The 24404-nt window shown below is 45.4% G+C and overlaps 1 protein-coding gene across 1 annotated transcript; it reads right to left on the bottom strand.

Annotated features, from left to right (window-relative positions):
• Positions 1–8465: 8465 nt before the first annotated feature.
• On the bottom strand, positions 8466–16375 carry T265_13271 (hypothetical protein; the record flags this gene model as incomplete). The annotated part of the gene is made up of 2 exons (XM_009168068.1): positions 8466–9446; positions 15414–16375. Coding segments are annotated over 2 exons (1941 nt in total), but the record flags the coding sequence as incomplete, so codon positions are not given.
• Between the last annotated feature and the right edge of the window lie 8029 nt (positions 16376–24404).

Here is a 24404-nt window from a genome sequence, read left to right on the forward strand (position 1 = left end):
ACTTGGAAATCTTTGCTTAAATCTTGGTGTTTTGCTGAAATGACATACCGAAAATAGGTAAACATATTTGGCTAAGCCCTTTGCAATGTCTGCTCAACAGATGAGGATGTGAAACGTCATCTAAAATGTCATCGTCAAAGAGTTTGATGAACAGGTGTCGTTTCTCTGGCAAGGTCTGTTCAAACAGAGTTCGACACGGCACTTGAAAGCGTGGCTTAGCACGCACAAATAATTTTCGAACACGGTTGCACATCCTTCCTCATTATACTACAATCGTTAATATATCTTAAAGTTCCTCCCAAGGATCGAAGTTTGTAAATATATTGAGGATATATTCAGGTGGCGGAAACTGAAAGTCATACATCTATTTTTAATCACAAAAACCTTGCAAACAAGGGTCAACTTTGATCAGTTCCAGGTGGCATGAGGATTAGTTGAAAGTTGAAATCCAGCTGGGGATCCGGCTCACTGCTGAGGACAGATTCAAACTGGTTGACCGGTAAGTGACGAAGCAATCAGCGTATCTTCTGCTGACCTCTACCATGACTGACTGACCAAGAATCGTTTGAGCCCTGTGAAATTACTGGTCGTATGTGGGCATGAGTGTTTGCTTGGTGAAATTCTCTTAGAGGGACAGAATTCGTAGATACTAAAAAGGGCAGAGATTCGTAACCATTATCATCATCATCATCATCATCATCATCATCATCATCATCAGACAGTGACATCGGTGTTGACAGTGATGCTCCACTGCCGTGAAACCATTGTCTAATTGTATTTAAAGCCCAAGAGTGAAAATAAGAGAAAAAGATTGGGTGAGGGAGGGAACCTAGTGCTGGTCTGTGTCAATTATTCTGAGGTGTCTACGCCTCCGAATGCTCAATCAGACAATCTGAAAAGAACCTGACAGCACAAACACCGCTGACATCGATTAGCCGCCATTTTTCGCAACGTCTCCAGCCAAGCACAAGTGGGGTAACGAAGACCCCATCCTGGAAGGCGTACAGCACCAACTACACCCAAACTCTTCTTGATCTCTTTCACGCCCTTCTGCCGTCATGCGTTGTCCACCTCACGGTTTGCGCCATTCTGAAAGAGGCACGGAGAACAACACTCGTCTCTGTAGAGGGTGTTTCGGCATGCGTAGCACATGGTTGAGCCATCGTAGTCAGTGGTGCTGGATGTTTTCCCCGATAAAAGTACCTGCCGCACAACCAAATACCCGTTTCCTAATCACCTTGTTACTAACATGCTGACGCCATTCAAAACCAGTCACACTTCTGAGGCATCTGTGGTCAAATACCCGAAGACGTCTCACATCATCTGTCGCGACTAGCTTGTGTTTATTCCTGAAAATGCGTGTTTCGTTTTCGTATGAACTTGTCAGGCGGGAGTAACAGAACTGGTCGCACATGCGTTTACCACAGCGCTAAGTGATCACAATATTGTATGCACGGCCAACATGGATCGAAAAGACTACTTGGTTTAGACCATGCGATGAAAGTTGTCAGGGAATATGACCATTTGAGAGGCATACGCGACGAACGCCACCAAATCCACCTGACAAATCCGTCAGGACGAAATGCGTAGTGGACTGCTAAGCACATCCTACTTTTATGAGTGCCACCTTCAAATATGAGTCGCGAGGACGTGGTACTTATCGGAACCCCAGGATATCGAAAATGTGAGGAATAGCACTTGGGTCTGGCAACTGTAGTCTCGTGAACTAAAGCGAGAAGCCACCTTGATAAAAGACTTGCAATCGGTTCCCTGTTATCGGTAATCACAAAACAGTCGGGGCCGTCCAACCCGAAAGCAGACTGACTTATAGCACCGTTTTCGATGTTCGACAGGAAAAAAAATTAACGGATTAAAGATTTTTGGTCAGATTGTTGGACCCACTTCTGGACCATGTATAATGAATGGGAATTCAGAACCGGAGGTCAAGCGGTTAAAGCTCCTGACTCAATGCTACGCGGCTTGATGGCGCTCTTAAACATCCATTATCCTTTCTACGTCTCCGCCATCTGACAATTTTTCAGAGAAAAGCCGCGCGACAAAATTTACTCAATGACGAGCATGCACAGTGCTTGTTAGGTACCAGTTTGAAACCACACGATGCAGATGGAATAAAACCGTTCGCAGAGCTGTGAGACAGACGCATTTCCGATATATCCATTTGGATTTTTGAGCCAGATGTAGGTTACAGTAGACGCGTGAACAAAACATCAGCATGATAACTGTAAGACTAGACAGGTGAACCAAGCAGTCTAAAGGTGCAAAAAACCTGGTATCCTCATAGCTCTCAAACTGTTCAGTTTAAGAAAGACGCGCCAAAAAAAACAGCAACTGCTCGACCAAGAATGACGATAATCCTATTGTCCACCAAAACTGATCAAAAGGTGTCAACTGAAAAGAAAACAAATGAGCTTTCGTAAAAGGAACAAAGTTGACGTTGAAAGATCCATCTGTAGCACATGGTCCCATGAATCACCTTGAAGATAACCGTAGTAAGACATAAGTACCGAGTTGTCTAGGTAATATACACATTAACGGGCTCATCAGACGATAACAAAAACGAAAAACTAGTAAAACATATAAGAGATAGTCCGAGATCAAAGCCAAGATAGAAAGGTTTGAGTGAATGTCCTCTGCGAATATAAAAGAGTCCAACTTGGGCAGCATTACCTCGTTTGTTTTTTGTCATTCGAGGTCGGATGTGTTTTATGTGGTCAGCAGTGACTTTGTAATCGCCAGTTTTGGGCGCTGGGTGGTTGTTGTCACACCGCACGTATCAGATACGTTTATATGTATACGAATGCGTTCGATCATTTCCTTTCTCTCAAATGCTCCTCCGTTTTTTGTTGCTATAATTAAGCCTTGCGCGAAAAAAGTGAGGAGACGATAATTTAGAAAAATAGTGAAGCAGTTACCGCTGATACCCCACGTCGAAAGCGTTCATCAACGCGTTTCCACATTCTGAAGATAATTCATTGCCTGGATAACTTAGTTGGACGCAAGTGCTGGCTGACCTTGACTGAGAATACACAACAGCTTGAACATATTTTAAATGAAACGTGAGGCAGCAGCAAATTCAGCTGGGTAGTACTATGAACGAAGGTTCAAATGGGTCTCCCGTTAACACCAAGTCAAACTGAAACATGTTTATGCTGAATTGATCTTACGACGCCAGACCCCAATGAAAATCTTGTGACCGTGTTTGTATAGACGTCACACAATACCCATAAGGTTGATAAAAGCTCTTCAACAGCCTACGATCAGTTTCGCCCTTCTTAGGGCTCATCAGGTATGCGCAACCCCAAAGTTTCTCTCAACGTTATGTTCTACTTGAAGCTAAATTGTACGAAATCAGCCAAATACCCTCATTTGCATATCAGTTTGGTTTACACGGGATACTAACCTGAATCCCAGCCAAATCCTTCGTTTGTATGAGTACTTCTTCAACTGAATAGGATGCAACAGGCCGCCCCATATTTTAGTTGGCACAATACGGCAATATCGCAATATATTGAACAGAGACTTAGCTGGATATCCCGTGAAAACCAAACTGGTATAGAAATGAGCGTGTTTCGCTAATTTCGTGGAATTCGGGCTCAAGTCGAACATGGGGTTGAAGGGAACTCGGGGGACTGCACCTGCATGATGAATCCTAAGGGCGAGACCGGTCATGCGCTGTCGAAGAGTTTTCAGCAACCTTATGAGCAGTGTGCTACGCTTATTCACCACACTGCAATACTGCCGTGTCGTACCAACTGAAACATCAAGCGGCTGGGTGAAGTACATTCAGTTGAAGATCATGAGAAGATATTTTCGATTCTCTACAGGGAAACTGGGGACGAGATTGAGCTAGAGCACGAATTTACTGGCCGGAAGGTCTGTGGTTCGAACCCGACCTCTGCATCTCGACTTCTCCTGTCCTGGCTTGGGCAACCTTGGAGTATCCCAGACCTCGTGCCGCCTTCGGGTGGCATGGCACCTAGGCACCGAAAGGAGTGAGTGAGTGATTATGGTTATCATTACTTACTGGAAGATAACTAAATTATCAAAGAATTATTGGCTACGACTTCACTCAGCTCGTCGAAATCTGCATATCAGTACCGTTGGGAGAACACTATTTCCAGCAACACGCACAGAACCTTCAGGACCACTCGGCTTTCGGTTGAATTTTTCGTTCATATGACATTTTTCGGCCAAACACGCAGTAACACGTAGTTCCAAAGGGAACGGGTCACAACGTAATCTCCGTCCAAGACCCGCGTTGCGTTCTAGACTTTTTCTCACAGAGTGCATTGAAAAACGTTTGCCACATTTTTCTGAGGTTCTCGCACCGCCTCTTTGCACGAAGGCATGTTTCAACAAAAATCCAGTATCAGTGTGCTAGGTTCATTATGACTTGGCTCAAGTCACGCTGTTCCGTCGTGGGCAGTAGTCATTAGACGGATTCTCAATTCATAAAATTTACGTAAAATTTACGCTTAGATGTACGTCTTTGAAAGTCATCTAACAAACACCTGACAGTGGCCGTTTTACATCGAACTTATGGAAATGCGGATGCCGCTCGCCACTAGTTTCAAACAAGTTCCAAATGATTGTGATGATCGACAAACGGAAAACATTGTATTGCAATACATGTACACGGGGAAATCATCTGATCCACCTTGCTAGCAGTCTTCTTGAATACGAGGTGGCTGTTGAAGAATACCGCAGAGAATTCAGTTAAACCTCCCGTTAACAACGACTTAATTTTTAACTAAGTGTATAACTCCAAAAATTATGCAGTTCACCGTGCGGTTCTCTGCTGCAAATATTAGTGAACGTTACGCAATCAGAATCTGTGACCTCAGCTGATAGACCATGAAACCGAGTCTACGGGCCTCCATTTCATATCCGTGTGATCACGGCCGTTTTTTCGGAGCTACACCTACTTGGAAATCTATCGAGAGGTAGTTCCTAAGAAATTTTGGGTCGCCGAATTCCATTATGTTCATTTGAGGAAACTGCCACTGGGCACAAGGCCACCAATGCACCGCCTCCCCGTACTAACTACGAAGGTGGAGAGATAAACCGACCCAGACAATCGGAGTGAATAGATAATGATGCCCACCTCCAAAAATGGTACTCGCGTTGAACGTAGTAGCTACAGATGTGTCAGTTTGACTCCCGTTGTGATAAGGCTTCTGGGATCACCGATTCTTCGTTATCTTACGACGGTGAGTGAAGCATCATCATCATCACTGACAGCATAATATCAGCGTTCAACACCGATGCCTCACTGCCGTACAACCATGATTTATTTGAAAGCCTTGAATAAAGGTGGACGGGCATGGACCTAGCGCTAGCTTGCTACAATCATTCCGAGGTGCCATGGACCTAGAGCTTGCTACAATCATTCCGAGGTGCCTACACCTCCAGACATTCACTCAGACAATCTAGATAGAAACTGATAAGAATGCCTGCCACATCGGTTGGCAATCATATCTTGCAGTGTCTCCAGCAAAGCGCAGTGGGGATCACGCGATCCCCATCCTGGAAGGCGAAAAGCACCGACAGCACCCAAGCGTTTCGCAATCTCCTTCACACCCCTCTGCCAAGTTAAAGTTTAACCACGTCTCTGCTTACGCCACTCTGAATTGGGCGAGCGAAGCACTAACCCGTGAGCACCAAACGGGATTTCAACCTCAGAGAGGCTGCGTCGACCACATCTCTACACTCCATCAAGTGTCAGAGCAGCACCATATGTTCAGATGAACTACAATTCTGGTGTTCATTGACTGCAAGAGTGTGTGCAATCTTGTCAATCAGTCAGTGCTGTTACCCATATTTGCTCAACATGAAATGAACCAGAAGTTTACATACAAGCCGGTCCCTACACCAACGTAATTCTGGGCGTGTGAGTGTACGATGAAATTTCTAAAAAGCCTCCCTACTTGATGTTGCGGAGGATTATACACCTCGGTATTTGTATTGGCTCTGATGAAGGTGTCTGATGAAGTCAACGCACGAACCTCAAAGATCCCAATCACGTTTGCTAATTTGCGTCAATTGTGGCGTCAAAAAGGCATCTCACTGCGCCACAAGAGTCACATGGACCATGTTACAGTAAGGACTGTATTGCTGTATGGTTTCGAGATATGACGTCTGCCGACAGACGATGTGAGGTGTATTCAGGTTTTTTACTACCGATGCTTCAGAAGCGTTGTTGGTGTCGGGTGGCGTCAACGAATTCACGGAGGTAATTAGAAACTGGGTGTGTAGTTGTGCAGCAGGTACTTCAGTGGCTGAAAACACCAAACAGAGTTAACTGCGATGGATCGGCCACGCGCTAAGCACGCCAAAACACCGTCTACTGAAATGAGTGTTGTTTTCCATTCCCACTTGAGAATGGCACAAACCACGAAGTTGACAAGGTATGACTCGGCAGAAGAATATGAAACAGACAGCGAAGAGTTGCGGTGTTTTTGTGTAGTTCGCCTTTCACGCTGAGGTCCCCGTGGCACCTCCTTCGCTTGACATGAGACATTGCAACAAATGGCGGCTAATCGATGTCAATGACACGTGTTCTGTCAGTTTCTTTCCAGATTGTCTGATTGAGCGCATGAAGGAATATAATTAGAAAACATTTGTGGTTGTAGAGCAGTGAATCACCACCATCATCTAGAGCATAACATTAGTGTTCAACACTGATGCTTCGCCACTAAAAAATCGTTCAGCTGTAGCATCCTTTCGGTGCCTAACTGCCATGCCACCCGAAGGTTGCCCGAGGGCTGGGATACTGCCAGGTTGCCCAAGTCTAGGTAGGGGAAGTCGAGTGGTAGAGGTCGGGTTCGAACCACGGACCTTCCGGTCAGTAAATTCGCGCTCTAACCAGTTGGGCCATCTCGCCACTGTGAATCAACGGTATCAACACTGATGTTGCTGCCTCTTAATTGCTGCCTACATTGCGTGACCGAGATCAACGGAGACAAGGTGTGGTTTTAGGAAATCATTATGGCTCCCTCTTGTCTCAAATAGGGCTAGGAATCATCAAGGATTTCGACGGTGCTACTACACATGACGAATGGTATACGGTCATTATCATCAGAGACAGAAATATCAGTGTTGACACGCAAATGACAACTGGCGGAAATTTCGTGACTTCTCACAGGAGGGTACGAATCGTCTGTCTGAATGGTCACGGGTATAGCCGCAAATAATCGACCCATACAGATGCACTCAATTGCATTAGTGGCGAGGCAGGCACCATTCCCCCTCACTTGAATGGAACGCCGTCAATACGGCAAAGACCTCGGCGTGATGGCCTCGGACACAATTAAAACAGCGGTCCATGGGAATCGACATTACGCGATGGCTCGGGGAGCTACTGGACGGCGTTCAGAGCACAGTGCCAAACATGCGCAACAACTCCTGGAATACACGGATAACGGCTTGCATTCAAAGAGATATAAATCAAAACGGAATAGTTCAAAGCTACGATATATCTGTTGGAAGGGTCGGGGGGTTGGAGTCACTAAACGGACTTCCCCAAGAGAGGGTGCTGAAGACCTAATCACATACCATCACATCCTCAATGGCATCACAAAACCTATAGTGCACAGACTTGCGGTTACGTGACGACGACCTAGAAAGGTCGCTTCACGCCCTGGTGACAGACTACGTGCACACTGTTGGCGACGACCCTACCGTCACACACGGTCGTCAATCACTGACGGTCCCTCTCCACTGCGGTGGTGGAGGATAAAATGAAACACTACCCAAAATAGCACTTGAGAATGCTGCGCCAGAACTTATTTCGATGGCAGGGCAAGTTAATGTGGTGCGGGGTTAAAACAGAATACATGCTGTCTTCTGTTAATTCAATACTGATGAACATTTGCCGTCATTTGCTGGTTGGTCTGATTTAAAATATGACACGTTCAACTCGTACTGCCGGAGAGGAAAGATGTCGTTATGGCATATGATCGTAGAGAGGAAAAGGGAGAAAGATGTTGACGATTACGATCCTGGAATAGAACCTTTTGGTACTGTTTTCAAGCAACGACTGCACAACTTTATCCTAACGTACAGTGGGCATAGTGTAGTTCTAGCAGAGGTGGTTCTAATATAAACATCTCCCACCACCGTATATTCACCAGCTCCTCAGAGCTTTGGAGCGATCGAAGTTGCGTTAATCATAATATTTACACTCATGTTGATGTTGGACATGCGTAAGATAGTTATTAACCCGAACACCCGGATCGAGTCTCAAAGAACTTAAAATCACATCCCCGGTATCAGAAATAGGTGAATCTCAGAGGACTGCCGGAAGCCCAATCTAATGGCTATCCACACCACTGACAAGAGAATAAATAAACTTAAGTCAAATGAAAGGACAAATATCTTTAATACACTTGCACAATAGCAACGGTTACTGATATACCACATAAAACACATAGGAGGGGTACCACTATGAGACCAAAATTGCCGGCGAACGCAACACCTCGTCAATATCTGGAATGTCTATTACTTTGTCACTGTTCTTAAGAAACGGATGTTGGGACAACGCACTGAGAGTTGGTCGCTGTAAAGGCGAACGAGTAAGACAAAATAAAAGAAAATCTTTCGCTTTTGGTGAGAGCACGGCTTCCCCCGTAGTCACCGTGCACTTGGGTTTATAAGTTAACAAGCTACGGCATGAGTGGCTAGCGAGATCAGACTTGCACGGGGGATAAGCCGGGTTCATAGAGGCCGACATCCAAGGATTCGAAAAGGGAAAACGCCTGCACAGCATAACAAATGCGGTACAACCAAGAGACCAAACTTCTCCCGCAACCGTCCAAGGATTCCGGTTGACCAACACTTCGGGGGGCGCATAATCTGGCGTGCACGGCGGAATATCGTTATGATCCGTGAATGTCGTAGCGGCAGAAAAGTTGAAATCTATCAGTTTTACAAGGGACCTTTTGAAATCCACAAAAATGTTGTCTGGCTTGATATCACAGTGAAGAACCCCAACGGCATGGATTTCAGTGAGTATCTTGACTACGCTTCGTAGTATCCATGAAATGACAACATCATTCAACTGGAAGGAGCAATTAATGAGCCTCGCAAGATTGACGTAGCCTGCGGCCTCCAGGTCCTCAAGTACTATTGTCCATTTGTTGTTGGATGGCTCTTCAGAGAAATCCAGCATACGCACACACCCATCGATGTGTTGTACCTTCTTCAGGAAGACGTACTCGTTTGGTACACACATAGAAGTCACTTCGGAGGCCGGTAATCTGGGTGCTGTCGCGTCTCTTGTACATACCTTTAGGATGACCGGCAACCCATCACACTTTCGCACACCCCTGTAAACAGTGGCCGCTGCGCCTGAAGTCAGTTCTTCCAGCACCCCATACGTCTCGCTTATCGGGACAGAACGCAACATACCAGCGCAGGTGATGCCACTGACGGGGTACGCTGTTATATAGGGTTTTCAAAGTATATTAACCAATGAAAAGATGACCTGCAACGACCTTCAAATGTCATGCCTTTTGTACGCTCAAATGGGTTTACTTAGAATACAGTTAAGTAAGAGACAACAGACCCATAGATTCGGATCTGAAAGTGCTGCGTAATTCTGGCAGCTCTGAAGTGAGTGACCAGACGTAGAGAAAGGGCTACCTATGGTTGACTGTGTAGGTGGTTGAGTTGCCATTAGTAGTATAAACTACGGGGTAGCATAAAGAGATACACTTTAGCAAGCGAAGTAGGCAATATGCCTAAACCTGGAGGTGGAATGGTGTTAAGATAATAAGGTACTATAGGTTGGATTTCTATAAAGTCGGGTAGCTGGGTGTCTGACTTATGTATGGATGCTTCGCCTTTGAGATCGCAAAAGCCGGCCAGTAGAGGTAATTTGAACAGTGGAGTATTCCATTGTTCGGAGTCTTATAGTATCCAGAGGCAGTTGCATTTCTAAAAAAAAATTTCAAACGTACTCAAGCTGTTTTCTTGACGCAGAATTTTTATTTTAATATTCAACGGGGCTCGGCATGATCTGACCGTGAATACGGCGTAAGGCTTTGCGTTCAGGTTGATATTTCTAATTTCTTCACCCTCATTGCATTCGAAGCTGCTCTGCTGTGTCACGTAAAGAACATTCATATTTATGCCTGCTTAAACGCAAGTGAGAGCAGCAGCTCTCGATTTTGCACCAAAACGCTCCCGAAGAAAATGGCAAGGTTCGGAAATTCGCCGCAGTTGGTGAGTTTGTTGAATTTCTAGGACAGACGCCACACTCCTCAGATCTGGCAAATGATATGAGTTCGTTCAGTGAACTTTGGCACAACAATTTTCATATGGGGGCTGTCTTCCATCTAGCATATTAGTGTAAGGTTACTGCACGCATTGTGCCGTGACGATGCGAGGACCATCTCTATGGATGACCCCCCACCCAAGATGCTCCTAACTGGTCTGTGGATAACACAGCTTCACGAAATAATTGAGGTACATTGCCAACACAATGATATCACTCCCATTAGGAATATAACGCTTCACGGGTGGAATACGTCATAAAGCGCAAACATAGTGATGTCAACCCAGGGCATCCATCGCCGGACCCTATGATAACGGTAGCCGTTGTAAATCAAGTCAACTACTCATCGTAACTACTAGGCCCTCATCTAAGCGCGAGGCCGATTTTGAGGCCTCATTTACGTACGGTAGCCTAATCCAACGGTCAACGACTGTCTTTGTACTCATAATTTCACGCGACATTGCTGTCGGGCCTGTACTCATGCCCGCGGATGGCTACAACTGTACACGAAGGCTAGTCCAACGACCAACGGCAGTCTTTCACATCCATACATGTCATCCGCCCGCCTAGCTCATGCCTGAAAAATGCACAAACAGCATTTCCGTTGGTTTCTATTTATGTTTCTATTTATCGGTTGCATCAATGCAAACGTAATGTGTAATCATTTCTCTTCTGAGTTTCAGGAAGCCGCTCTACTCGACAGGGTTTCTAAAAGGAAGAATGTACGGTAAATCACAATCCGTATACTTGTTCCGCAATGTCGATGAAAACAAAATTAAACAACGTTGCACTGTCTAACTCACCAACTGCCCAATAAATTCTCTTGCCAGAATTCCCGATGGATGTCCACACAAAAGCTGAGGTCTTACTGCTACAAGGGTAAACTCACTACTTGCTCAATTCGTTCCGTTGGCGATAGTGAGTAAGCTGTGTGTATATCGACTATTTGAGCCTGGCATTCGTCTAACATATGCAGTATAGGACGCAGCGAAGTTGAAGCTAAAAAAGATGTAGGTCCTAAGATCAAGTGGTATAGACTTCAGCGACGGGATCCAAGGGCAGCGTGTGTCCTCACAAGTCCACCAATGGGTGCAGCCGTGGCGAAGGTATAGTGAGTGTGGCGAGTGCTGGGCAATAAATCTGCTGACTTAGAACACTTCTACTCCTGCTTTCTCGTAACGCTAACAGGTAGCTTATCACAAACGACGGCTCCTCATAACTTAATCATCCCATATTCAAACGCAAAAGCAGTCTCACCAACTCGGGTCTTCTTTACTGGAAACGGAACAGACGACGTGCTTGCGTTTGTAATTTTCAGTATACTAAAAGTCGCTCGATATTACAATCTACAGTGAAGCACTTCTCCATGACTGTTATAAATGCTTGGGTCTCATTCAACTCATCGTTTATTCGATGCATTGCTACCCATCTCTGTTTGCACAACCATGTCCACAATATCGGAATAGATGAGCTACTATGAGAGAAACACCTGGTGTGATTTAACTGCATCAGATAATGATAACGGTGTAGCTGATAACGATTGGTTTTACCTCGTCTCACTGCCCAAGGACTTATATCCTTTTACCCACATCCAGGTAACATACACCGCCATAATGCCACCACTTCCACTTTTGTTTTCTACGTGGTTGATTGATCCCGACTCCTCATAATCTATCCACTTATGTGCCTTCAGTGCCCATCTGCGTACGTCCCTTCTGATTAACCTAACCAATTCACCTTCTGGTGATGGACACATTTTTCATTGGAAGTCTTCGTTGCATAACCGAGAATCAATTTCTTATAGTCTTGTTACGGGTTCGACGGCACCGACCCGGACGAGCTGTACTTCTGGGAAAATAATTGTAGATCTCCTGAAGACGTCTCAGTTTCGCAGACCGAAAGGGCCAAGTCTAACCCAAATTTTACAAAACAATCCCTACCATGGTCCGAAACACACGCCTTTTGATATTCAGAGATATAAGCTTTAACGCCATGGGTGTTTCAAACTAGCGAACGTCACCCGAGCCTTACAGATTCGTGCATTGGATTTATCTGTTACACTACGACTGGAATAACCACGAACTGAAACAACTACGAATGTACCTGGAACGCTCCAGAATGCGTCTCTGCTTGGACTGTAAGTGACGTGTCTCCAGCAAAGCGCAGTGGGGATCACGCGATCCCCATCCTGGAAGGCGAAAAGCACCGACAGCACCCAAGCGTTTCGCAATCTCCTTCACACCCCTCTGCCAAGTTAAAGTTTAACCACGTCTCTGCTTACGCCACTCTGAATTGGGCGAGCGAAGCACTAACCCGTGAGCACCAAACGGGATTTCAACCTCAGAGAGGCTGCGTCGACCACATCTCTACACTCCATCAAGTGTCAGAGCAGCACCATATGTTCAGATGAACTACAATTCTGGTGTTCATTGACTGCAAGAGTGTGTGCAATCTTGTCAATCAGTCAGTGCTGTTACCCATATTTGCTCAACATGAAATGAACCAGAAGTTTACATACAAGCCGGTCCCTACACCAACGTAATTCTGGGCGTGTGAGTGTACGATGAAATTTCTAAAAAGCCTCCCTACTTGATGTTGCGGAGGATTATACACCTCGGTATTTGTATTGGCTCTGATGAAGGTGTCTGATGAAGTCAACGCACGAACCTCAAAGATCCCAATCACGTTTGCTAATTTGCGTCAATTGTGGCGTCAAAAAGGCATCTCACTGCGCCACAAGAGTCACATGGACCATGTTACAGTAAGGACTGTATTGCTGTATGGTTTCGAGATATGACGTCTGCCGACAGACGATGTGAGGTGTATTCAGGTTTTTTACTACCGATGCTTCAGAAGCGTTGTTGGTGTCGGGTGGCGTCAACGAATTCACGGAGGTAATTAGAAACTGGGTGTGTAGTTGTGCAGCAGGTACTTCAGTGGCTGAAAACACCAAACAGAGTTAACTGCGATGGATCGGCCACGCGCTAAGCACGCCAAAACACCGTCTACTGAAATGAGTGTTGTTTTCCATTCCCACTTGAGAATGGCACAAACCACGAAGTTGACAAGGTATGACTCGGCAGAAGAATATGAAACAGACAGCGAAGAGTTGCGGTGTTTTTGTGTAGTTCGCCTTTCACGCTGAGGTCCCCGTGGCACCTCCTTCGCTTGACATGAGACATTGCAACAAATGGCGGCTAATCGATGTCAATGACACGTGTTCTGTCAGTTTCTTTCCAGATTGTCTGATTGAGCGCATGAAGGAATATAATTAGAAAACATTTGTGGTTGTAGAGCAGTGAATCACCACCATCATCTAGAGCATAACATTAGTGTTCAACACTGATGCTTCGCCACTAAAAAATCGTTCAGCTGTAGCATCCTTTCGGTGCCTAACTGCCATGCCACCCGAAGGTTGCCCGAGGGCTGGGATACTGCCAGGTTGCCCAAGTCTAGGTAGGGGAAGTCGAGTGGTAGAGGTCGGGTTCGAACCACGGACCTTCCGGTCAGTAAATTCGCGCTCTAACCAGTTGGGCCATCTCGCCACTGTGAATCAACGGTATCAACACTGATGTTGCTGCCTCTTAATTGCTGCCTACATTGCGTGACCGAGATCAACGGAGACAAGGTGTGGTTTTAGGAAATCATTATGGCTCCCTCTTGTCTCAAATAGGGCTAGGAATCATCAAGGATTTCGACGGTGCTACTACACATGACGAATGGTATACGGTCATTATCATCAGAGACAGAAATATCAGTGTTGACACGCAAATGACAACTGGCGGAAATTTCGTGACTTCTCACAGGAGGGTACGAATCGTCTGTCTGAATGGTCACGGGTATAGCCGCAAATAATCGACCCATACAGATGCACTCAATTGCATTAGTGGCGAGGCAGGCACCATTCCCCCTCACTTGAATGGAACGCCGTCAATACGGCAAAGACCTCGGCGTGATGGCCTCGGACACAATTAAAACAGCGGTCCATGGGAATCGACATTACGCGATGGCTCGGGGAGCTACTGGACGGCGTTCAGAGCACAGTGCCAAACATGCGCAACAACTCCTGGAATACACGGATAACGGCTTGCATTCAAAGAGATATAAATCAAAACGGAATAGTTCAAAGCTACGATATATCTGTTGGAAGGGTCGGGGGGTTGGAGTCACTAAACGGACTTCCCCAAGAGAGGGTGCTGAAGACCTAATCACATACCATCACATCCTCAATGGCATCACAAAACCTATAGTGCACAGACTTGCGGTTACGTGACGACGACCTAGAAAGGTCGCTTCACGCCCTGGTGACAGACTACGTGCACACTGTTGGCGACGACCCTACCGTCACACACGGTCGTCAATCACTGACGGTCCCTCTCCACTGCGGTGGTGGAGGATAAAATGAAACACTACCCAAAATAGCACTTGAGAATGCTGCGCCAGAACTTATTTCGATGGCAGGGCAAGTTAATGTGGTGCGGGGTTAAAACAGAATACATGCTGTCTTCTGTTAATTCAATACTGATGAACATTTGCCGTCATTTGCTGGTTGGTCTGATTTAAAATATGACACGTTCAACTCGTACTGCCGGAGAGGAAAGATGTCGTTATGGCATATGATCGTAGAGAGGAAAAGGGAGAAAGATGTTGACGATTACGATCCTGGAATAGAACCTTTTGGTACTGTTTTCAAGCAACGACTGCACAACTTTATCCTAACGTACAGTGGGCATAGTGTAGTTCTAGCAGAGGTGGTTCTAATATAAACATCTCCCACCACCGTATATTCACCAGCTCCTCAGAGCTTTGGAGCGATCGAAGTTGCGTTAATCATAATATTTACACTCATGTTGATGTTGGACATGCGTAAGATAGTTATTAACCCGAACACCCGGATCGAGTCTCAAAGAACTTAAAATCACATCCCCGGTATCAGAAATAGGTGAATCTCAGAGGATCCGACTGGACTGCCGGAAGCCCAATCTAATGGCTATCCACACCACTGACAAGAGAATAAATAAACTTAAGTCAAATGAAAGGACAAATATCTTTAATACACTTGCACAATAGCAACGGTTACTGATATACCACATAAAACACATAGGAGGGGTACCACTATGAGACCAAAATTGCCGGCGAACGCAACACCTCGTCAATATCTGGAATGTCTATTACTTTGTCACTGTTCTTAAGAAACGGATGTTGGGACAACGCACTGAGAGTTGGTCGCTGTAAAGGCGAACGAGTAAGACAAAATAAAAGAAAATCTTTCGCTTTTGGTGAGAGCACGGCTTCCCCCGTAGTCACCGTGCACTTGGGTTTATAAGTTAACAAGCTACGGCATGAGTGGCTAGCGAGATCAGACTTGCACGGGGGATAAGCCGGGTTCATAGAGGCCGACATCCAAGGATTCGAAAAGGGAAAACGCCTGCACAGCATAACAAATGCGGTACAACCAAGAGACCAAACTTCTCCCGCAACCGTCCAAGGATTCCGGTTGACCAACACTTCGGGGGGCGCATAATCTGGCGTGCACGGCGGAATATCGTTATGATCCGTGAATGTCGTAGCGGCAGAAAAGTTGAAATCTATCAGTTTTACAAGGGACCTTTTGAAATCCACAAAAATGTTGTCTGGCTTGATATCACAGTGAAGAACCCCAACGGCATGGATTTCAGTGAGTATCTTGACTACGCTTCGTAGTATCCATGAAATGACAACATCATTCAACTGGAAGGAGCAATTAATGAGCCTCGCAAGATTGACGTAGCCTGCGGCCTCCAGGTCCTCAAGTACTATTGTCCATTTGTTGTTGGATGGCTCTTCAGAGAAATCCAGCATACGCACACACCCATCGATGTGTTGTACCTTCTTCAGGAAGACGTACTCGTTTGGTACACACATAGAAGTCACTTCGGAGGCCGGTAATCTGGGTGCTGTCGCGTCTCTTGTACATACCTTTAGGATGACCGGCAACCCATCACACTTTCGCACACCCCTGTAAACAGTGGCCGCTGCGCCTGAAGTCAGTTCTTCCAGCACCCCATACGTCTCGCTTATCGGGACAGAACGCAACATACCAGCGCAGGTGATGCCACTGACGGGGTACGCTGTTATATAGGGTTTTCAAAGTATATTAACCAATGAAAAGATGACCTGCAACGACCTTCAAATGTCATGCCTTTTGTACGCTCAAATGGGTTTACTTAGAATACAGTTAAGTAAGAGACAACAGACCCATAGATTCGGATCTGAAAGTGCTGCGTAATTCTGGCAGCTCTGAAGTGAGTGACCAGACGTAGAGAAAGGGCTACCTATGGTTGACTGTGTAGGTGGTTGAGTTGCCATTAGTAGTATAAACTACGGGGTAGCATAAAGAGATACACTTTAGCAAGCGAAGTAGGCAATATGCCTAAACCTGGAGGTGGAATGGTGTTAAGATAATAAGGTACTATAGGTTGGATTTCTATAAAGTCGGGTAGCTGGGTGTCTGACTTATGTATGGATGCTTCGCCTTTGAGATCGCAAAAGCCGGCCAGTAGAGGTAATTTGAACAGTGGAGTATTCCATTGTTCGGAGTCTTATAGTATCCAGAGGCAGTTGCATTTCTAAAAAAAAATTTCAAACGTACTCAAGCTGTTTTCTTGACGCAGAATTTTTATTTTAATATTCAACGGGGCTCGGCATGATCTGACCGTGAATACGGCGTAAGGCTTTGCGTTCAGGTTGATATTTCTAATTTCTTCACCCTCATTGCATTCGAAGCTGCTCTGCTGTGTCACGTAAAGAACATTCATATTTATGCCTGCTTAAACGCAAGTGAGAGCAGCAGCTCTCGATTTTGCACCAAAACGCTCCCGAAGAAAATGGCAAGGTTCGGAAATTCGCCGCAGTTGGTGAGTTTGTTGAATTTCTAGGACAGACGCCACACTCCTCAGATCTGGCAAATGATATGAGTTCGTTCAGTGAACTTTGGCACAACAATTTTCATATGGGGGCTGTCTTCCATCTAGCATATTAGTGTAAGGTTACTGCACGCATTGTGCCGTGACGATGCGAGGACCATCTCTATGGATGACCCCCCACCCAAGATGCTCCTAACTGGTCTGTGGATAACACAGCTTCACGAAATAATTGAGGTACATTGCCAACACAATGATATCACTCCCATTAGGAATATAACGCTTCACGGGTGGAATACGTCATAAAGCGCAAACATAGTGATGTCAACCCAGGGCATCCATTGCCGGACCCTATGATAACGGTAGCCGTTGTAAATCAAGTCAACTACTCATCGTAACTACTAGGCCCTCATCTAAGCGCGAGGCCGATTTTGAGGCCTCATTTACGTACGGTAGCCTAATCCAACGGTCAACGACTGTCTTTGTACTCATAATTTCACGCGACATTGCTGTCGGGCCTGTACTCATGCCCGCGGATGGCTACAACTGTACACGAAGGCTAGTCCAACGACCAACGGCAGTCTTTCACATCCATACATGTCATCCGCCCGCCTAGCTCATGCCTGAAAAATGCACAAACAGCATTTCCGTTGGTTTCTATTTATGTTTCTATTTATCGGTTGCATCAATGCAAACGTAATGTGTAATCATTTCTCTTCTGAGTTTCAGGAAGCCGCTCTACTCGACAGGGTTTCTAAAAGGAAGAATGTACGGTAAATCACAATCCGTATACTTGTTCCGCAATGTCGATGAAAACAAAATTAAACAACGTTGCACTGTCTAACTCACCAACTGCCCAATAAATTCTCTTGCCAGAATTCCCGATGGATGTCCACACAAAAGCTGAGGTCTTACTGCTACAAGGGTAAACTCACTACTTGCTCAATTCGTTCCGTTGGCGATAGTGAGTAAGCTGTGTGTATATCGACTATTTGAGCCTGGCATTCGTCTAACATATGCAGTATAGGACGCAGCGAAGTTGAAGCTAAAAAAGATGTAGGTCCTAAGATCAAGTGGTATAGACTTCAGCGACGGGATCCAAGGGCAGCGTGTGTCCTCACAAGTCCACCAATGGGTGCAGCCGTGGCGAAGGTATAGTGAGTGTGGCGAGTGCTGGGCAATAAATCTGCTGACTTAGAACACTTCTACTCCTGCTTTCTCGTAACGCTAACAGGTAGCTTATCACAAACGACGGCTCCTCATAACTTAATCATCCCATATTCAAACGCAAAAGCAGTCTCACCAACTCGGGTCTTCTTTACTGGAAACGGAACAGACGACGTGCTTGCGTTTGTAATTTTCAGTATACTAAAAGTCGCTCGATATTACAATCTACAGTGAAGCACTTCTCCATGACTGTTATAAATGCTTGGGTCTCATTCAACTCATCGTTTATTCGATGCATTGCTACCCATCTCTGTTTGCACAACCATGTCCACAATATCGGAATAGATGAGCTACTATGAGAGAAACACCTGGTGTGATTTAACTGCATCAGATAATGATAACGGTGTAGCTGATAACGATTGGTTTTACCTCGTCTCACTGCCCAAGGACTTATATCCTTTTACCCACATCCAGGTAACATACACCGCCATAATGCCACCACTTCCACTTTTGTTTTCTACGTGGTTGATTGATCCCGACTCCTCATAATCTATCCACTTATGTGCCTTCAGTGCCCATCTGCGTACGTCCCTTCTGATTAACCTAACCAATTCACCTTCTGGTGATGGACACATTTTTCATTGGAAGTCTTCGTTGCATAACCGAGAATCAATTTCTTATAGTCTTGTTACGGGTTCGACGGCACCGACCCGGACGAGCTGTACTTCTGGGAAAATAATTGTAGATCTCCTGAAGACGTCTCAGTTTCGCAGACCGAAAGGGCCAAGTCTAACCCAAATTTTACAAAACAATCCCTACCATGGTCCGAAACACACGCCTTTTGATATTCAGAGATATAAGCTTTAACGCCATGGGTGTTTCAAACTAGCGAACGTCACCCGAGCCTTACAGATTCGTGCATTGGATTTATCTGTTACACTACGACTGGAATAACCACGAACTGAAACAACTACGAATGTACCTGGAACGCTCCAGAATGCGTCTCTGCTTGGACTGTAAGTGACGTCTTCAGTGACTGCATGCCCAGGAGCATGAGGTTACACTATGTGAGCATACCAAATATGTGTGCACATCAAATGACGGGATAATCTTGTCAGTTCATTCAGAAACACCTGTGCCTTCTCTTTGAAGATGCGAACGATCCCTTCTACATATTGCAGATCGACATGGCTTTCGTCGGAAGGTATATGAACACAGGGGTTCGAAAGACATTTGGAAGTTCGTCTCATTGTCTCATCAATCACGAGATGACTAGATTACTGAGTGCAGATCTATCCTCCTCCCGTTTTTTAACCACCTGTTGTCGTCACCCTAAATGTGTCAACCGTTCAGGTTTTCCAGACTAAAAAACAGTATCCTGTTTGATGGCTCCCATGAATTTCCAGACCTTGCCGAACTCATCCCATTTAATCTTCTTCCCAAGTTTCTACCTGCGACAATACGTGATATGGACGTTCTATTCGGTCGTTATCCACCCCACCCGATCTGTGCATTACGCCCGAAAGGATCCCCGAACGAGTGAAAAACTAAATGCTACTTGCGATATTACATTGGTTTTCCCCCCTCCCCGCGGAATCCTCTGGCAAACCTACAATATCTCGCTGCCCACAAAACTCTACATCCCAGCCCAACTACCCCAATCGCAACGTCCGTCACGGGGCTGCCCAGAAACTGAAGTATCTCAGTGTAGTAATGGCACGGCACTGCCATACCAAGTTTGAGAGCATGGGTGAAACTATTCACTTCCTACCTAGACTGCGCCCTCACACTAACTCGTTCTCTCACCTGCAACCAAAATCAAAGTCTTCATCTGGCCCCAGCCGCATCCGGGAGGCATTCAATAAAACCTGCTGGACTTTTCATTGGACCTAAAAGTCTTGGCGTCCTTTACTTTGCACTCTTCATCAACTCGGGCATTTTCCGTACAGTGTGCATTCCTACTTGTGCGTTTGCGTGGGCTCCTTCACCTAAGGAACTCTTGCATCTGATTCCATTCATTAGCATCACCGGTGACTCTCTCCAGTTTTACTGCACACTGTGATTATGAGTTTCCTGCTATCATTTATCCGTGCTGTATATTCCCCCCGGCTAACCATTTCCACTTACGCTTTTTCACCCCCTTGGCCATATCACCAACAGCCCTAGGCCACAGAGCCTCAGTGACGGTCTTAGGCTTTAATCTAGGTTGGCCGGTTAGACCGTGGCAGTTCTGCTACCTTCCCAGATCCGTTATTACGGTTCCACATTTTCTGCAGTTCGAAGTTTCATCATGTACCAGGCGGGAAGCATTTTTCTATGTTCTCCCCCGTATTGTTTTCGCCCGCCACTTTTAAATCTTAACAACCTTACTTTGATTCATCTGACATGTCCCCGATTAGAAGGAAAGAGCCTTTGTAATTTTTCTTTCCCCCACTTTTAAATCTTAACAACCTTACTTTGATTCATCTGACATGTCCCCGATTAGAAGGAAAGAGCCTTTGTAATTTTGGTCACCTATTCATGTCACCTAAGACGTGACCAAGTTTATTTCGGATAATGTCCATTGCTTGTGACACCGTCCCTTTTCCACGAAATCCTCAGTAACCATGAGCCCCACCAGTAATGCCCCTATTTTGACTGTAGCATTATGCTCGTGTCTGAAGGTGTGCAACTCACTAATTGGGAATAAACATCACTATTATGTCGCGAGCAGCTACTCCATTTTGAGTTTGCACGGTCAAGTAGGGCACAGTTATTATTCATGCAATCTTGAGAGTGCCTCCATATTCAATACAAAAAATTGGTGAAGATACCAGCTTTTGTGCAAATTTTCTACCGTCTTCAAGGCGACACCACACGAAGCCATTTGCGGTCCCTAAAATACGAATTTGGCGTCCATAGTTAACCTTGAGTACGTTTAAACAACTTTCAACCAAAATGCGACCGGGTACGATGATTTAAATTTTCGAATAAACAACATCAACTCACACAACTTTCTGTTCAAGGTCTTTTCTCTCAAAGTACGGGGAAATTTGGGGTGTGTCTAAGGCTTGGCGGAGTCACACGTTACGCAATGGCGATCAACGATTTCTTCCCTTAAAAGAATTGAATGGATTTCTGTCCTCAAAAGCCTACTTTATTTGTCAAACATAATCAAAGAAAGTAAACAGACGTAACCAAACTCGCTGAGACGTAGGATCAAAGGCGGGTAATGACGCAATACCACACCTGCCTTAAGGGCCGCAAAAGACGTGTGAACGAAAAAGTTGAATGGCAAGGCAAAGGAAGAGTAAGGTGGCATTGAGAAAACCTAACAGTACTTTCTGTTGCAAAGCCGAAACTAAAGCATACACATCAAAGCCAGCACGGAATTTTTGCTCTACAAAAGGCCGAATCGTTTTTGCACTCTTCAAGGCCAGAGATTTCTTTCCTGAAGGTATTTAACAGCACCCGCCTAATGTGAACTGTATGTGCCGGCCTTCGACTACTATAGTTTATTCTACAGGTTGTTATCCACACCAGCGAGAAATGCTCTACAGCTTCAGGCTACCGGCTTACAATATCTCTTCGTCATTGCAAGGGGTACGGGATTCAGCGTATCTGATAAACTACCAAAATGTTTAGAGAGGCAGACCCCAACTCGGGACATCTACAGCTGACTTTGAGTAAACTATTTGCTTATCAAGCCAGCTGCATGCTTGGAAAAGTTGGATAGCTGTGTTTCTCCAAGGCATAGGCTAAGGGCGTAGTTACATTTTTTATGGGAGATGTAACGATCGGACGGTATCTTCGAGTAACGCGTAATGCTAGAACTTCCGGGTAGGCGAAACAAAGTCGGAGCTGGGTTTCTATACGGTACTATAAGTGTAAGGGAAATTCACAAATTATACAAACCTCGACAGGAGATACGCGTCCAAAACAAGCGGTCCGCTTGGAATACAAAAGTACAAGGCAAGGGAGCAAACAGGCTCCCACGTGCGACAGCCACACGTGCAAAGTCAGATACAAATGGCCGGATGACCTCAAAGCCCAACAGGTGAAGTGGTAAGGATAAACAAACGTCATTTCATATATACGCACTAAACACTAAGTGGGGCGGGGATTAAAATGGGGACATAATAAACGTGCGGAATTTCATTGTCAACATTATAGACGATACAGAAGATAATGCTCTTTTTAGGCCCGTCCGCCATGTAGGTAAATTTCAGATCACCTGGTGAAGCGGTCAACGTAAGCTGATTGAGTTGAACGCCCCAAGAGCTTCGCGTGCAAGTCTGCCGCAACGCGGCCACCAGTTTTACAACATCCGCTTTCCCGGACTTTTGTCACCACAGTCACTTTAGACCCTTCTATTGCTTGTAGTTTTTAGGTGAAATCAAATGTTGTAATTTCAAGATACGACGCGAGCAGGCCTTTTATGAGATAGGAAAGCAACACAACTTCGCAAGTTGGAAGCCGAATGAAGCAATTTTTCGTTAGTAAAAACATCCTCTATATAGTACAAAGCATAAAACCGTCGAGGATAACATTCTTATCGCCCAAAAAGTTAAGTGAAGTGGGAAACTAAATTAGATGTATCAAGAGGAATGCGGAATTCATGCACAAAACTGGTAATTCCACATTTAGAAGCCAAAGGGCATAGGATTGACGTGAAATGCCAAAATAAAACTGGCGAATTTTCCTCGACTTTGCTGCGCACAAATGAAGAAACTGATCGCATCCGGGAGCCGGATTCGTAATTTAAAACGACGTCACGTGAACCGTCGACAAATCGGGTGTCTTTGCGAAACAGCGGATAAAATTATTTGTGCTACTTTGCCGTGGGGGCAGTTTCAAAGTAGGGTTGGGAAGGGAATCAAAGGCACAAATAGGCTGCAAATACGCTCACCAAGCAAAAGGCGCAGAAATATTCGGTGTTCTATTCCATGATTTTGGGGACCCTGTTTACCTGGCCCTCTGACTAAAAGTTCCTAGCTTGGTATCGGCTGCCCTAACCCTCCGAGGACTTGGAGTTACTTTGGCATAGAGGAGTGTCCCAGAGCTTATGGGGGAGAAAAATTGCGATCGTTCCCTTCATCTATCCTGACTTTCACCTAATTGATAGAGGAAACCGCCAACTAAGAAGTAGAGTCACGTCTACCGCTAGGCTGCAAGCATTTTGTTCATAAACTACGCACTCCTGAATTACAAAACTGTTGGTACCGGTGAGGGAGCGTGCGGAGCTCGGCAGTCAGAGGGTATGATCACCATTTTGACTCCTGGTGGATTACACCTGAGATGATCTTCAAAGCAGTTGTAAGGCAAAATGATTTATTTCATTTTGTACAAGGTGGGGTAAGTATGCTTTCTGTCTCCCTTATCGAACCGAATTTTTGCAAACCCTACCACTTGCCTCAATAAAATACTATGGGGCAAGTTCCAGAATGACGTCGTCATTCTGCTGATTATCTTCCACTCGCCCCTGTCTCAGAAGAAGAGATTGTGCTTGAAGGTATGCCACACACCTCTTTAAAGTAAACGCCATAATCATCGTGGGGCAAGTGTCGCGGAGGGTATAGTCAAGTCCAGAGATATACGAGCCCTGACGGATCTGATTCCACCGATTAGTTTTCGTTGCCTCCTTGGCCGCTTTATTCATTAAGATCAACAACACTCAACAGTAGAAGCTGATTCTTATGCCCCCATGAAAACTAACTCTCACGCTGAGACTTGTATTTCATCTTGGATCCTATCCGGCCTGATATTTTGAATGAGGCCAGTGCCTGTTCTGAAGAGAGTGCGAGTACCCAGACACACCGCCTAAATTGTGTGTGTTTGCATTTCTGTCGCCGATGCGCACATAACAGGAAACTAGGAAGATCACGCAGTTGTGCACCAACTATTTGGGTTTTTGAAAAACATGAAATTTCAACAGAAAAGATGGTGGATACCAAACCCGTAATCGAGAACCAACTTGGAGCACGTGGCTGCTACTTCAGAGTGCCGATCAATTCAGAGAGCACAACTTGGTTTTGCTTCCACTATAGTGCAAGGACGTC

The sequence above is a fragment of the Opisthorchis viverrini genome (genome assembly GCF_000715545.1).
Source record: "Opisthorchis viverrini unplaced genomic scaffold opera_v5_51, whole genome shotgun sequence".
Classification (NCBI taxonomy): domain Eukaryota; kingdom Metazoa; phylum Platyhelminthes; class Trematoda; order Opisthorchiida; family Opisthorchiidae; genus Opisthorchis; species Opisthorchis viverrini.